The 15,740-nt window shown below is 41.7% G+C and overlaps 1 protein-coding gene across 6 annotated transcripts in view; it reads left to right on the top strand.

Moving 5' to 3' along the window:
- The first annotated feature begins 4,633 nt into the window (after window positions 1–4,633).
- Window positions 4,634–15,740, top strand: part of LOC122087211 (GTPase Der) — a 90,605-nt gene continuing 79,498 nt past the window's right edge. For 2 of the 6 annotated variants that reach the window (XR_006142701.1, XR_006142703.1), the window contains exon 1: window positions 4,635–5,381. Coding sequence is in view for 3 of the 6 variants with exons in the window: in XM_042656259.1 (XP_042512193.1) it covers window positions 5,168–5,381 (214 nt within the window). In the remaining 3 variants the exon portion in view is untranslated. Of the gene's footprint in view, window positions 5,382–15,740 lie in introns of all 6 variants that reach the window. The other 4 variants (XM_042656261.1, XM_042656260.1, XR_006142702.1 and 1 more) reach the window with 3 other exon arrangements.

Below are 15,740 nucleotides of genomic sequence, written 5' to 3'. Positions count from 1 at the left end.
CAAATCTACTTCGAGATATGCATTTGTCTTAGGAGGTGGGGTTGTATCTTGGAGTAGTAAAAAGCAGACATGCATTGCCCTATCCATGACGGAGTTTGAGTACATTGCATGCTCGACGGCCGTTCAGGAGGTAGGTTGGGTGAAGAGATTCCTACAGTGCCTTGGCATTACCGCTCATCCAGGAGATGTGGTGTTTGTACACTATGATAGTACAACAGCTTTGGCATTCACTAAGGACCCCAAGTTTCATGGGAAAGCTAAACATATAGACATCAGATATCACTACATTCGGGAAATGGTTGTGCAAGGGGAAGTTGTCTTGAAGCATATCTTCACGAGTAGCATGGTGGTTGATCCATTGACTAAGCTTATTGCTCGGGACATTTTCCTTATTCATGTTAAGAATATAGGATTTAGACGTGGATGATTTATATTTTGAGTCTGACATTTTCTTTAGACATTATTGTTATCACCATTTGATTTATATATGAGACATATAATTCTTTAGAGTGATTTATGTGTGTACACATTTTATTTTGTAAATATGTCACCAAACTTGAATCGACCCAATCACACAGGTGATTCACCTTGGTGCTTAGAAACAACGAGTAAGATGAGCCAAAATTCACCTTGGCGCTTAAGGATAGCGAGCGAGATGAACAAACAACTTTTTATCTAAGTGGCGCCTTAGTTAGAGCTAAGATGAGACATTTCTATGGTCGAACATAGAGATCCTACATCTCAATGTAGTTGCCTACTTATAGCCAAGTGTGAGAACTTAGGCAGACGCCATGGGGGTGACTGGGCTGATTCACTTAGGTTAGGCACTTGAAGGTGCAACTGAACCCAGACTTGTATGGTGTTCTTTTTATTTTATGAGTGACATGCCCACCTTAGTGGAAGTTGCACTATAGTATACATTTCATACTGTAGGTGTTTTATTATGACTGTTTGTGAGAGTGACTAAATGGATCCCTTCTTTGTCACTGTGTGAGCCACTTGGATCAAATTGAGTTGATCCTATGAATACCCTCTACCTGAGACCATGTCATGAAGAGGACGCCAAATGACGCTACTTTGACGTGCCCCTTAGGATCATGGATGATGCGGTCCAACGGAACACGATTAGGAAAATAGTTGGGAATCGTCAGATTGACATGTGGGCTTAGGGAAAACTATTCGAATTGCACCCTTGTTTTGTGGTTTATTGCCCGGACGACTTGTTGTATTTATGTTTCGATGTAGTCATAAGTACATTGCATGTTTTAAGGTCAGCACTACTCATCATGAGGGATCAAGAGTGCTAAACATGGTGTAATTGGATTGTTTAGGGTACCCCAAATTATTTGTTAGTGATGTGCTATGTTGGTTAGATAGAAGCTTGATATAGCAATCCTACATTCATATTATCTCGTTAGGTCGCATGTTCCATTTCCTGTATGATGAGACACCTATAGTAGAGAGACTTCTAGAATGGACAATTGAGTATGTCCGCCTTGCGTGGGCGAATGAGAGATGTTAAATAATATGGGTCGGACTAGATTTCGACCCGATTCCTTCATGGGTTGCCCATTTGGGGTAATCATAGGCTCGCTAGGATTGGGAACCCTAGCAAGCCAATTCTCTATAAATAAGAGAGTTTTGACCACAAAGCTAGTTAGGGTTTTGATCTAATCTCTAAAGCTCTCTCTCTCCCTATTCTCTTCAGTCTCTCCCAATTGAGAGTGTATGTCTCCAAGGATCTCCATTGCAATCCTTGGATTTTGATGGTGGAATATTGACTAGAAAGATCATCATAAGCTTTTGTTCATCGTTGTTCGCGCAGATCGACACGTGGTGCAACCCGATCCATTCCGGTGCAAGGAAAACTACGTTGAAGTAATCCCTAATACCCGTTTGCTTTTCGTTTAACAATAGTGTATGAAGAAGATGAAGAAGAAGAAGATTTGAAACATCAGACACAACAGTTTAGGAGTAATTGCAGAGAGAATCTGTCGGCGGTTCTTAGCAAAACCCTCCACCACTTCATGATATTGAAGTACTTCCGAATCTCAACTTGACAGTATCAATGGTAGTACAATTACCAGTAGATCCAAATAGCAACCAGAGAATAAAAAACTCACATCACCTTCCAATCGGATTGGGGTCATGTGATTGTTGCATAGTACTTGTTGCATGGTACTGAATCCTTGATCTTGGAATCTGAAAAGTAATAAAAATTGATCCCTTTACCTCTACTTACAAAAAAGGGAAAAGGTGACGTGGTAGTATTGGTTCCTTTACCTCAACCCATCCCTCTTCCATTTTAACCTTAAGGTCCCGGGTTGCATATTTTGATGTTGACGATGAGAACGGAACAACCACTGGAATGCCTGCGTTGAGGGAGCAATCCCACTGGAAATCAGAGATAGTTGCCTCTTGTGTTGAGAGAGAGAGAGAGAGAGAGAGAGAGGAGGAGAGAGAGAGGAGGAGAGAGAGAGAGAGAGAGAGAGGAGGAGGAGGAGGAGGAGGAGGAGGAGGAGGGCGGTACATGACGCTCCAAAATCCTAAGCAATCTGACAAGAGACGTCCTCGGTGAGGAAAAATTGACCATAGAAAGTATCTAACTTTCCTCTCTTCATCTTCACTTCCCCTTCCTCTGAAAAATCTCTCAAACCAATAGAAATCCCAGCTAGTTTCGTTTGGGTCTGTAAAAGAAGCTAATAAAAGTTCCTTTGAATCATAATAAAAAAAGACATACTCAAAAATCAAAATCCAACTTTCTCTGCAAATCCCTTGAACTATATCTCAAACTAAAGAGAGAACTAATTTAAAATAGTTAGTTCATAAACTCTAGAAGAGAAGAAGAGGTTCTTATAAAAAAAAAATTGAATTGTAATAGAACAGATTGTAATAACCAATCACATTCACAGAACACCTTCGTCGGAATATTCTCTCCTCTTCCGCTTCGTCGGACATGAAAGAATAGGATTTGGGGATTTAAGGATTTTAGGTTTAGAGATGTAATAAGGGTAAAAAGATCTATAGATTTAGGATGTTTTACTTCAAGATATATAATAAGGGTAAAAAAATCATATTCATTTAAAAAATTAACACCTCACTCACGGTGTTAGGTTTGATGGATTTATTTGTAATAAATGAAATGTGAAGGGGATGAACATAATAAGGGCAAATGTAAGGGGAAGTGGATGTAAATTTCCCTAATTTGTATTTTTACTTTATCACAATATTCCCACCCATCAAAGCCATGAGTCTGGATCATGTCCTTGTACAAGGACACAACTTGCCGCCCCTGTACTTTATTATCCGACGTGCGGTAGAGAAGACACTAACAACCTTTTTTCCCAATACACCTTCTTCTTCTTCTTCTTCTTCTTCTCTCTCTCTCTCTCTCTCTCTCTCTTTAATTCTCTTCCTTTACTTCTTTACTCAATCAATCCATCTCTCCACTCTTTTTTTATTCCTCGAGGATCCCACCCATTCTTCTTCTCTCATCTTCTTTGTTCGGTTTTCTTATTGCAAATAGGGCAATGGGCCAAGTGAAGGGTGCAGGATGAACGTGGAGTTGGCTGGAGGGAGGGGCGGAGAAGAGGAAGGGCGAGAGAGAGGTGGGTTTACATCGTTGCAATGGAGCCATAGAATGGGACATGAAAGACTCAATGGAGGACATGTTCATATCACTGCAATCCTCCACCATTGTCCAAGCGCAACAACAATTCCCATCGTTCCAATGGCTCCAATGACCATTAGCACCCCTCCTTTGAAGGACACTCTCCCCCCACCTCTATATGGACCTATGTGTAAGAGATTCCTCACAATTTTTTTCAGCAACAACAACAACACCAGAGTAGAGCATGGTAGGGTGGCGAACAAGGACAAGATGGTGAAGAAAGGGTTGCAGAAGAGAGAGAGAGAGAGAGAGAGAGAGAGAGTGAGAGGGACAATGTAGAAAAGAGAAGGGGTGGGGGAGTGGGATTGCAACAAGTGGAGGGGTTGGGGAGGAATATTGAGTGATGGAAGAACAAAGTGGGTTGGGGTGGTGAGAACGGGATTTGTAGTGGTGGGATCGGATGTGTGGAAACGTAGTAGAGTGGGGCAGGTTCAGAAGCAAGGTTGCAGGGAAGAACCGAGACTTTAAGTTGCAGAGGATGGGGTGAAGGGGGCATGAGGGCAGGAGGGCAGGTTGGATATGGAGCTAGCGGGACGGAGGAGCGGAGAAGAGGGAGGGTGGGAGCAAGAGGGGTGGTGATCACCTGTTGCTGCAACCCCTTGGGCCCCATCTCCCGGAGAAGACAAAAGAGAGGAGGAAAAAGGAGGCAAAATAAAAAAATACAAAATGTGTATGTTGGGGCGGGTTTCAAAGCACTTTCCTAGGGTGGAATTTTCTATCCCTACCCCCAAGATTCCATTCCACAGATTGCAACGCAGGCAGCAGTTACTTCGCTGCAACAAGTTTTGTTATGCTCACTTATCAAAAAAAAAAAAAAATGGTTTTGTTTTGCCTGAACTGCCACGTTGCCTAATTAACGTATAAGGACAGCAGGTTGTGTCCTTGTACAAGGACCTGATCCGGGCTCCTCATCCGGTTCCAAAACCACACCAACATGTGGGTCCCATTTTCCCAACATATATCCCACCCTCCCTTCTTCTTCTCCTTCGCTCTCCTCTAAACAAACGGGGCCTCCCGTGTTCTTCACAGGTTTACTGTGGAAACCCATCTCCCGTTAACATATTGCATTCTTCTTCTTCTCCCGCTCTCCCTCTCTCTGATGATCTTCCCACCGTAAGTGGCAATCTCTAGGCATCATTCTCTAGCTAGCCTACCAGCAAAGAAAAAGTCAGACTAAGAAAAGCCTTACTCTTTTCAAAGCTTTACTTGTTGTCAACCCTAATTCATGCATATCTCTTTTCTGACCACTTCTCCGAACTCAAACTTTGATTGTGTATGTGCAATACCCACAGGATTTATCAAGTGAAATGCCTGAATATTGGAATATTTCTAGCTAAAAAGCTATACTACCAAACCTCTACGAACCCAATTTGAGTATTCTCATCTTTTATCTCGTCAATAAATCATCCTGCCTTTCAACCCTTCAGCACGTCTCATAAAGTATCAAACCAGCAGTTAGAGCATTTCAATCCCATCAAGGAAGGAAAAGTTTCAAGGATGCACAGGTTAAAGGGCATTATCTACGGTGTCAATGGGAGGAGATTAGTGCCACACAGGCTACCTTTCTTCTCTGGATCATTATACTGGGTTTTGCCTCAGAAACAGCCTTATGGAATCTCTGAATTGGTTGGAGAGGAAGCAAATCCTTGGAAGGGGAGACACTCTGTTCTAATATTTCGTGGATGGTCCTCGTCTTCCTATTTGGTTGATGGTATGTGGCAACTGATTCTGTATTTAGCTTCTCCTGAACCTCTGTTTCGATAAGTTTAGAGTCCAATGTTGCTTTGAATCTTTTTTTCTTTTGGGTTGAACGTTTTTGCTTTGAATCAGTGATTCCTGCTTTAAAGTTTTTTTTTTTTTTGGTATCTATATTCCCACTCCCACCCCCCCCCCCAAAAAAAAAGGGGGAAAAAAAAGAAAAAAAAAAAAAAAAACTGTGAAGCCTAATACAATGACTGCAATATGAAAGAACCACAAGAACTTAAAAGATATCATTTAAATATAAAAAAACCCAGCTGGAAGTAAAGCCATTCCTATGTACCCCAGCAACTTCTTCCCAATCTAAATCCTTGTGGTTCAATACTTGATAATAACAGTAGGTATTCTTGGGAAAAACTTGATGATTGTTTTTGAATGATTCTTTGCCTTCAAAGACCGCAGATAACTGCATGTAGTAGTAAATTCCATAATTCACTGCCCCCGCCAAAGGGACTCACTTCCTGATGCAGTTAAAACATAAAATGTGGCTCATCTTTGTCAAAATAATATTTGGTATGGGTTTCTACTGTACACTTGGATTTGTTTAAGTTTCTACTTCTATGTTGTAGTTCAGAAAAAAGATCCCTAGTGGTCTACTAACCTTACAAGCAAGACATTGGGGAGGTCTCCATTCAATACTGAACTGCCTGCAGGATTCAGAAATCCTCTCCCTCTTGAACAGATATAGCTGAGTGAAGAACATCTGCAGCAGATACTTCTATGCAGACTCTGGCAAAAGCCAGATGATCCTTCCGTTTTGTTCTGGCATTGGAATACAGGGGTTTACCCTTGACAGAACTAATGGAGCTTAGGCTGTCGATGCACCAGAAGTGTAAAGGGAGGCCAGGAAAAGAAACCCAAAGCGGGATGGTGGAGAAGTCAACTCTATTGAGCAGTAATTGCTGATGCCAAGGAAGATAGGTTTTATTCCGACTCACCAAGGCCCTCCTTCTAAAATGCGATTTTTATCATGTTCTTCAGAGAACTTGAAAATAAAGAAGCCGTGATCCATCAGGAATGTTTCCACAGTACCGACAGGTCTCCATTGCTTCATCAGGGAAAGCTTAACCAAGTGAAAGGGAGGATGACTGCCCAGGAAATGGCCTACTAAGGAGTTGTTCCAGAGGAAGGCTTCAACATCAAGCAGACCATTAGAACACTTGGCAACAAGTGATTCTCCAATTGTGGAACGAGGCACAAAATGGAGGGATAGGCCTTCAGCGGAGGGGGGAAGAGTAGGTCAGAAATGAGAGTTCCAGGCCACCTGCAGGAGGAGGGTTTGCATGGTTGGAAGAGGAAAGGGGGGGAGGGGAAGGGGAGGGAGAGGGCGATAAATGAGGTGACGGCGCCTCACCAGTGAGGGCAGCTATGGTGGCCAGAGCACGCCGGAAGGCTTAGGTGATCATGGGGGAAGGGCGGAGGACTAAGTTCGATGTCTTTTTTAGTCAAACAAGGGATATATATATATATATTTTTTTTTTCAACATGTCGTCGTTATTAGTTCTTCAATGGATGTAAATGTATTATTCTTCGAGGTTTGCCTAAGGCTGAACACTTGTTTCCTTGTATGCATATTTAAGTCATAAAAAAGGGAGAGAAGATAGAATTACTCCACTAAAAGGACCAGTGCAAGAAGATTCAGTCCCTCCATTGGCATCTCATTTGCTATGTGTTAATAAAGAAGAAGATCAAGATGGTGAACCTAAAGAAGCTACAAAGGACCTATTGAAGAACCAGTTCCTTCGATTTAAGAGCAGACCTCTTACGGAGGAAATGCATCCATTTTTAAAACTCTTGAAGACATGAATATACAATTGAATATAAGGAGACATTAGAGTTTGTGTTTCCGCAACAATTCTTTGAAAAAAAGAACTAAGTTTTCTGACTTTGTTCCTTGGACCGAGTTTCCCTTCACCAGAATGGGCATTGGAGAACAATGGGAGGGAATTATTGGCTTTATATTTTTTTTTTTTTGGGGGGGGGGGGGGGGGGGAGTAATTTGACACTTAGATTTTGGGTGTTTCCTTCACTGTAGATGGCAGAAAATTTTCACCCTGTTCCTATGTTTCTTGAAATGTTTGTAGTCCTGACCAGATTGAAGAGTACACTGGTTCCTGCAAAGTTGATTCTTCAGAAGCTTAAAACTCGTGGACCATTTTTTCTTGATCATGTGAGATTAATGTAGGAGCATTTATATGATCTCCATCGGGTATTGGATTAGTTTTTTGTGACTGGGGACATTGTATTACCGGAATTTGAGTTGTTCCATTACTTTCTTGGAGTTTCAAGACTTAACTAGTTTTGCTTGATATATTGGTTCCTTTTGAAAGGTTGTTGAGTTGATTCCAACAAGACAACGGTCTTGCAATTATGAGCTGTATCAATAAAGAAATATTCTATCTACTAATGGAGTGTTGATTTTTTATAGGATTTTGTTTTAGGAAGTCTAATTTGATTAAGAGTTTCATTCTGAGTTTACACAGATAAGATTTCTGATTTTTAGGGGGAAAGGGATTATGTACATATTGGAGTTTGCTATTGATTGGATTAGGGATCAGAATTCCCAGCAAAACGAGAATTGCAGTGAAGGAAAATAAACCAGGTTCAAGAGAAATTTTATAACAACAGATCAAAAAGTCAGATATGGCCATTCTTTCTGGTCGAATGCACTGTTCAATTACAGAACAAGATATAAAAGTATAAGATTAGCTATCGAGGAATCTTACTGGGGGGAGACCAACTCAAAACCGATAATCTATGGCAGATTCAGGATGTTCCAAAATTTCAAAAAATAATGCCCAGATTGAAAAGTGCAATAGGAAATTAGTTGTAGCAGTATAACAGTAATCAATTGTAGCAGTATAACAGTAATAAATTGTGTGGAACTGAGAACACTGAGGTTTCCAGAAACCAGAGTTGAAATAGGAATTCGACAAATCTATTTTTAAACCATTAGAAGATTCAGAACTACTAGTTAGTTAGATTTTGTAGAAATCAAATTTTTTTGGGTGAATAGTAAATGCATCAAAAGAAGGGGAAGGACAATATAGCTCCAAAGGGGAAATTACAACCCTAATAAGGGAAACAAACAAAGCCCATAAAGTGCGACATCCAAGGCCCACGTGGCAAAAAAAAAAGCGCCTACAACCCGGACCAGAAGCCTAAAGAGAGGAGAAGTGCAAATCCGTCAAAACTGGGAAGATAACCACAAACCCTAACAATCTAATCTCAATATTACAGTTCTTAGCTGCCAACACGAAGAAGCACTGCCGGCAAAGAGGCAGCCACGGCAGAGCTTGACCTTGCGGAGGGCCACTTCCAAGTGGGCGACTGGCCTACCAAAGGGGGCCACCAAGGCAAAGGGGTGCCAGCCTTGTGGTTGCCGGTCGAGAGAGGCCCAACAGGTTGGTGTCGAAGAGGCTGCTGCCAATCGGGATGAGGACTGAAATTTGGTTGCCGACAGACCCAACAGGGCTAGTAGGCAGTGAGGGTGGAGGCCAACGAGGCAAGCAGGTGGACAGACCAAACGAGCCTGGCATCTGGTAGGGTTGGAAACGTTGAGGGTTTGATGACCAACGGGAAGACATGCTTGGCAGGAGTGGCTTCTAAAAGAGCACTAGGCCTAGCTAGTGGCCAACGGAGAGGCAGATCCGGCGAATAGAGGGCCGACGGCGAACCAAACGAGCCTGGCATCTGCAGGGCAGATGACCAACGGACAACAGGCCTCATGTCCAAAAGGGTAGCTGGCCTGGCGGGATAGCGACTGTGAAGCAGCAAGCCCTAAAGGGTCCAACACCAAAGCGACTGTTGACCAAGTAGGGCAGGCATCCGGCGGGGAGGCAGGGCGAAGCGGTTGCAGCAGTCTCAACACCAATCTAGTTAGCCGGCACTAGGAACAAGGGAGAAGTAGAACAGAAAGGGAGTGGAGGAGGAAGAAGGGAGAGGGAGAGAGAAGAAGAAGGGAAAGAGGGGAGATGGAGAGAGCAAAAGAAGAGGAAGAAGGGGAAGGGAGAGGGAAAGGGAAGATGCAAAGGAAGAAAGGTGGAGGAGGGAGGGAGAAGAGAAGAGGAGAGAGGGAGAAGGCGAAGGGGGAGGAGAGAGGAGGAGGGGGAGTAGCCCAGCCTCATGGCCAGGCTGCTTCAAAGTGACGGCTTCGGTAGGTTTGTTCTCTTGGTTTCTTTCGTTAGGGTTTCGGGGTGGTTCAAGTTTTGATTTGTTAGAAATCAATTTGAGTAAAGAGATTTTGAGAAATTCTAGTGAGATGGGTAGCTAGAATTTGACAGTGTAGATTGAATTTGAAAACTAATAATGAAACAAAACTTACCACTAACTTATTGAGTTGAATTCTGAAGATAACGAATAAGAACTTCTGACAGAATGATAATTTTACTGAGAACATAGTTAGGAAAGTAAACTTATGCAGGATAGAAATGAGAAGTTCAGAAACTTGATTGATGGAAAAAGGAATAATGATAACCAGGAATCCACCTGTTGGGAACTAGAATCCATCGGAAGCATTTGCTGAATTTTTACCAAAGAAAAAAAAAAAAAAAAAAAAAAAAGAATCAGAATCCACTGAGCTACCTGAGAATCCACCCAAGCAAGAAGTTTGAAATCCTTAGACTGTTGAGCTGAAAAAGCTTCTTCTTAATACCAAATTCGTGGGTAGGGCGCTAGCCCTTTACAAAATTATATAAAATAGTGCTAGACTGACTTAGACTCGAAAAAAGGAAAGGCCTAAACTGATCATGAACTGAAAAGATAACATAATTTGAGTAGGAAATTGTAATTAATAAAGAACATTTATAAGATATATTCCTTTATGTCAATCTTTGGCTTTTTGGCTTCCTTTGCCTGCTTTCTCCTAGCCCTCTTACTGTGGTTCTCTGTTATTGATCTCTGCATCACCCATTGTCTCTTGAATGATCGGGGTCCACGACGACAGACGATCACACATAGGGGGTTTACTACAGAAGGCCCATGCGGTGGAAAAGCTTTATCCTAGCAAACACAAGGTGCTCCTATGCCCAACCTAGGTTAGGGTTCTAATCCCTCTGTTTGCACCATTTGTAGGCTTCAAAGCGGCAACTGCCATATAGAGTTTTGGTTTTTATGATGCTTGGGATGAAGATTTTGAGTCAAGTGCATGCCATAACTAAGCTGAAAAATTCATGGGCCAATCGGCCGGGCGCACTGGTACCGTTGAAGAAGTGCCTTGATGTACTGCATCCATTACTTTGACTCCTTTTATGCAACTATGAACTCCGCGGAACTTTCTTGATTCGAAGGCAACCCTGGTGGGTCCTGGGTTCCCCCTTGTTGAGCCATCGAACAACATCCAATTGGGGACCACTGGACTTTCATTTCTGACCTTCAAGACTTGCTTTCATTAACAATGTTGGTCTTGGGGTGAAGGGGAATGCTAAGAATTGCTAGATTTTTGGTTTCTGTGGAGGTATGGTGTTGAAATATGCAACTAAGGGTGCCATAGGGGCGTTCCTGGCTTTCCCCACTCCATCGGCCCCTAATTAATGAGGGGCGGCTAAAGGGGGCATACTTGCAATTATGTTCTTTATTTTATTATAAATAAAGGCTTGTGTGGTCTCATTGATCACTCAAGCATTTTACCCTAGTTTTGTTCTTAACATTGCATCAGAGCGTCTGATCAAGGTTTTTAGCCTCCCTCTCTTCCCTCTCTATATCGCAAGCCTCCATCAAACCCATCCTCCACTTTCTTCTCTCTTCCTTTGTCTCTCTAGATCCCTCACAAGGCAGCACTAATGAGGTGATTCTTATGAATCTAGTTGCTGTCCTCCATCTTACCTTCATGGTAAAAACTCTAAAACCTTGCAAATTAGTAATTGGAGTATTTTTCGCTACCTTGTGATTTTTGATTTTTCCCTTCTTAGGGTTTGATTCTTTCTAATGTTAAGATCAAACCTCCTCTTGAAGATCATTGCACCTATAAAAAGTAATTATTATTACTTGCAGGATTGAAGACCCTACCCATCTACGATTTTCAAAAAATTAAGGTTTTGGAAAAAAACCTGACGACATCGATTTTCGGGCTCCCTTCCTCAGAATCAACTGATATTTGGAGGAGACCCTCCTTACCCCTATAGAGGATATCGACCTTACTTGTGGCCCTATCTGCCAAGGTTGTGTGCGTGATCTCTCATCTTCTTCAAAATTAGGATTCTCTTAAAACCCTAATTGACCCATCTCACCAGTTCTTTATCAGAATCAGATAATTTTTGGAGTGCTTCCTTACCCTTACAGGGCAACTCAATCTAAGTTTGAGCTGTTTCTGACAACTGGTTTTGAAGATTTGAACTTTCTCTTGTTGATTTCTCCTTGTGCCACCAAGTCTGAAGTGGCTACTGCAACCTCAATACCTGATGGGAAAGGTCGTAATGAATACATGCCTTTTGGTGCTAGCTCTGTGGAATTGGAGGGAACTAATTACCTCATTTGGTCCAAATCCACTTATCTGACTATTGCTGGTAGAGGACTTACTGGACACATCACAGGCAAATTACAAAAACCTTCTGAAGAGGGTACCCCACTTAGGATTGATGCATCACCAATGACTCCCTGGTAATGTCTTTTTTTCTTAACTCTATGCATCAGTCTATTAATGGAGGTTTGTTGTTGTTGGATACTACTTGTCAGATCTGGTCTGCTATCAAGGAAACCTATGGACCATTAGGGAATGCTCAGGTGTTTGATCTTCATAAAAATGTTTGTACAACTACTCAGCAGGAACTCTCTGTGTCTAAGTATTATGTTGAACGTAGAAGTCTATGGTATAAGTTTGATCAATTTGCAGACTACCAACATACCAGTGCTTCAGACATTGCTGCCTATAGTAAGCATGTGGACAAAATCAATGTGTATGATTTCTTGGCTGGTTTGAATGTTAAGTATTATAAAATTCAAGTCCAGGTACTTAGTAGATCGCCCTTCCCTACTTTGGAACAATCTTTTGCTCTGGTTCATACGAAGGAGTGTCGTCGTAACTTTATGCTTCATCCTCCTACTACTGAAAAATCAGCCCTACAGACTGGTTCCACTATTACTTCAGAGGGAGCAACTCATAATGGTGATATCACCAAGGAAGTTGTTAAATGTGAACACTGCAACAAGCCCTACTATACCAAGCCACATGTTGGAAACTTTATGGAAAACCAACTGATATTGAGGCGAAGTGTGCTCGTGGTCGTTTTAAAACCAAAGCCAATCAAGCTGAGTCTATTGACACACCACCTACAATTGATATAGGCCTCTCATAGGAGGAAGTCTAGGCTTTTAAGCCCATACTAAACGCTTCTAATTCATCAGCTCCTACCAATTCAGCCCCTTCTGGTTCCAACTTTGCTCATTCAGGTATCTTGTTTGGTGGTCTACATGTATCGTTATTCTCTAGTCCCTGGATCATTGACTTCGTTGGCATTGATCATATGATCGGTTCTTCAAGCTTATTTCACCAGTATTCACCCATTGAAGCAGAGATAAAATAAGGGTAGCAGATGGCACCCCATCCTCCGTCTCTGGAAAGGTTTCTATTAAGTGTTTTTCCTCTATCATTTTATCTTCAATATTACATATCCCTAATTTTTCTGCTTACCTGCTATCCATTAGTAGCCTTATTAAGGACCTAAATTGTAAAGTAGATTTTTCTCATTCCCACTGCATTTTTCAGGATCTGGTAATGGGGATGACGTTTGGATGTGGTAAGGTGTCTAGTGGTCTCTGTTTTCTTGATGATGGTTGTCGCCCTACATCTGTAGTTTCTACTACTCATCAGCTATCATTTGCTTCATCTAATTTACAACAATGGCACTGTCATTTAGGAACCCACCACTTGGGACTTTCATCTATTTTATTTCTGTAATTAGTTAAGCAATGTACTAGGAATGATTTTTTTTTTTTTTTTTCGTAAAGCTTGTACTCTGGCTAAACAGACTCGTTCCAATTATTTTTCTATAAATAAAAAAGTTCAATTTTCCATTTGGTTCATTCTAATGTGTGCGGTCCGTCTCGTCAGACATATATTTCTGGCCAATGATTATGTCTTTCATTAATTGTCACCCTCGAACTACATTGGTGTACATGATGCAGCACAAAAGTGAGGTTTTCTGTTGTTTTCAATGATTCCATAAATGATTCAGCCATAGTTCAACACTACTCTGAAGATTGTACGGAGTGATGATGGCATAGAGTACATGGAGGGTCAGCTTTAAAAGTACCTTGCTGACTATGGGATTCTTCATCAGACAAGCTGTGTTGGTACTTCAGCTCAAAATGGGGTAGTCGAATGCAAGAACATGCATGTGTTAGATATTGCTCGAGCCACGATGTTTGCTAGACAAGTTCCATCTCAGTACTGTAGTGATGCTGCCCTCATTACTACTTACTTGACCAATCATATGCCTACTCGTGTTCTAGATCCGGGCTCCTGTTGATTTTCTTCAAGGAAATTCATCCCTTTTGGTTGCTCTAAGGATTTTTAGGTGTGCTTGTTATGTTAGGGATCATCACTCACCAGGGAAATTGGATCCTCACAGTATTAAGTTTATCTTTCTAGGGTATTCTACTACATAGAAAGAATACAAGTGTTACCATCCTCCTATTTGATGTACTATGGTAGCCATGGATGTTGTGTTTCATGAATCCATTGGTTACTACTCCTCTCAACCTCTTCAGGGGGAGTGGTATTGGTAGTGAAGAGGTGACTCGGAATCTTTTTGCTCCACCAGTGTATCCACCATCCTCCTTTGAAGGTCCTCAGGTTTAGAAAGAGAATTAGGGTGGGACAAAGACTATAGCTCTAGCTCAGGGGGAGATGACTCCATTTCAGAGAACTATTGGTGAGTTTCAAAGACAGATTGATGATTCAACTCTCCAGGTTTATCGTAGGGGGCTACACAAAAAATAAGCAACTTCAGACCACCACCACGGCACCACCACTGCAACACCTTTGCACATCCCTTTGTCTGCCCTGAATCCAGAGCCTACTGATCGTAGCACTTCATCAGGCATAATTTCTTCTTCTGACCAACCTATTGCTCTTAGGAAAGGTGCTAAAACTTATACTCAACACCTTATATCCCATGTTGTTTCTTATTATTCTCTTTCTCCCTCCTATCATGCTTTTGTGTCTTCTCTTTCTTCTGTTAATGTTCGTCAGATTTGGCAGGAAGCTTTTACAGATGGAAAATTGAAAGCAATGGTGGAAGAAATGGATGCTCTAAAAAAGAATACTACATGGGAACTTTTGACTCTTCCTCCTGGGTAAATACCAGTCGGTTGTAAGTGGATATCTGTGGTGAAACAGAAGATAGATGACACTGTGGACAAGTACAAAGCAAGGCTTATGGCTAAAGGGTTCACTCAGATATATGGAATTGACTACCAAAAGACATTTGCACCGGTTGGCAAACTGACTTTTGTGCGAGTGTTGCTCTCATGTGTTGTGAACCTGAGATTGGATCTCCAATAACTTGATGTAAATAATGCTTTCCTCCATGGAGAGCTCGATGAGGAAGTGTATATGGATATTCCACTAGGATTCTCTAGTAAGGGAACTCAAGGCAAGGTTTGTGGGTTGAAGCGTGTTCTCTATGGGTTGAAGCAGGCACCTAGAGCATGGTTTGGAAGATTTCACAAGGCCCTGACTTTTTTGGGTTATAAACAGTGTAATGATGAGCACACATTGTTCATAAAAAGGTTTGGTGATAGAATTGTTATTCCCATTGTCTATGAGGATGACATTGTGGTGACAGAGAATGAAAGTGTTGAGATTGGTCGCCTCAAGGACTTTTTTGGTCGAGAGTTTGAAATAAAGGATCTTGGAAAACTAAAATACTTTCTTGGGATTGAAGTTGCTCGATCTTCGAAAGGCATCTTTCTGTCCCAGAGTAAGTACATCCTTGATCTACTGTTAGAGATTGGTTTATTGGGCTATCATCCTTCTTATAGTCCTATGGAAGCTAGTACCCAACTCAAGGAAAAGGAGGGTGAACCTGTTGACAAAGGGCGTTACCAACGGTTGGTAGACAAATTGATCTCTCTCTCCTATACTCGGCTTGATATGGTGGCTGTAAGTTTGGTGAGTCAGTTTATGCATGATCTCTATTCCTTCCATATGGATGCAGTTCTATGTATCTTGAGATACTTGAAGTTTGCCCTAGGAAAAGAGATCATTTTTATCTCCTCATAATCATCTCAGAGTTGAAGCCTGTACAATGCTGATTGGGATGGATCACCTGATAGAAAATCCATCTCTGGTTATTGTACCTTTTTGGATAGG

This window comes from Macadamia integrifolia, chromosome 8 (genome assembly GCF_013358625.1).
Source record: "Macadamia integrifolia cultivar HAES 741 chromosome 8, SCU_Mint_v3, whole genome shotgun sequence".
Lineage (NCBI taxonomy): Eukaryota > Viridiplantae > Streptophyta > Magnoliopsida > Proteales > Proteaceae > Macadamia > Macadamia integrifolia.
Note: the sequence above shows the minus strand (reverse complement) of the source record. Positions and strands in the feature narration are given on the sequence as shown.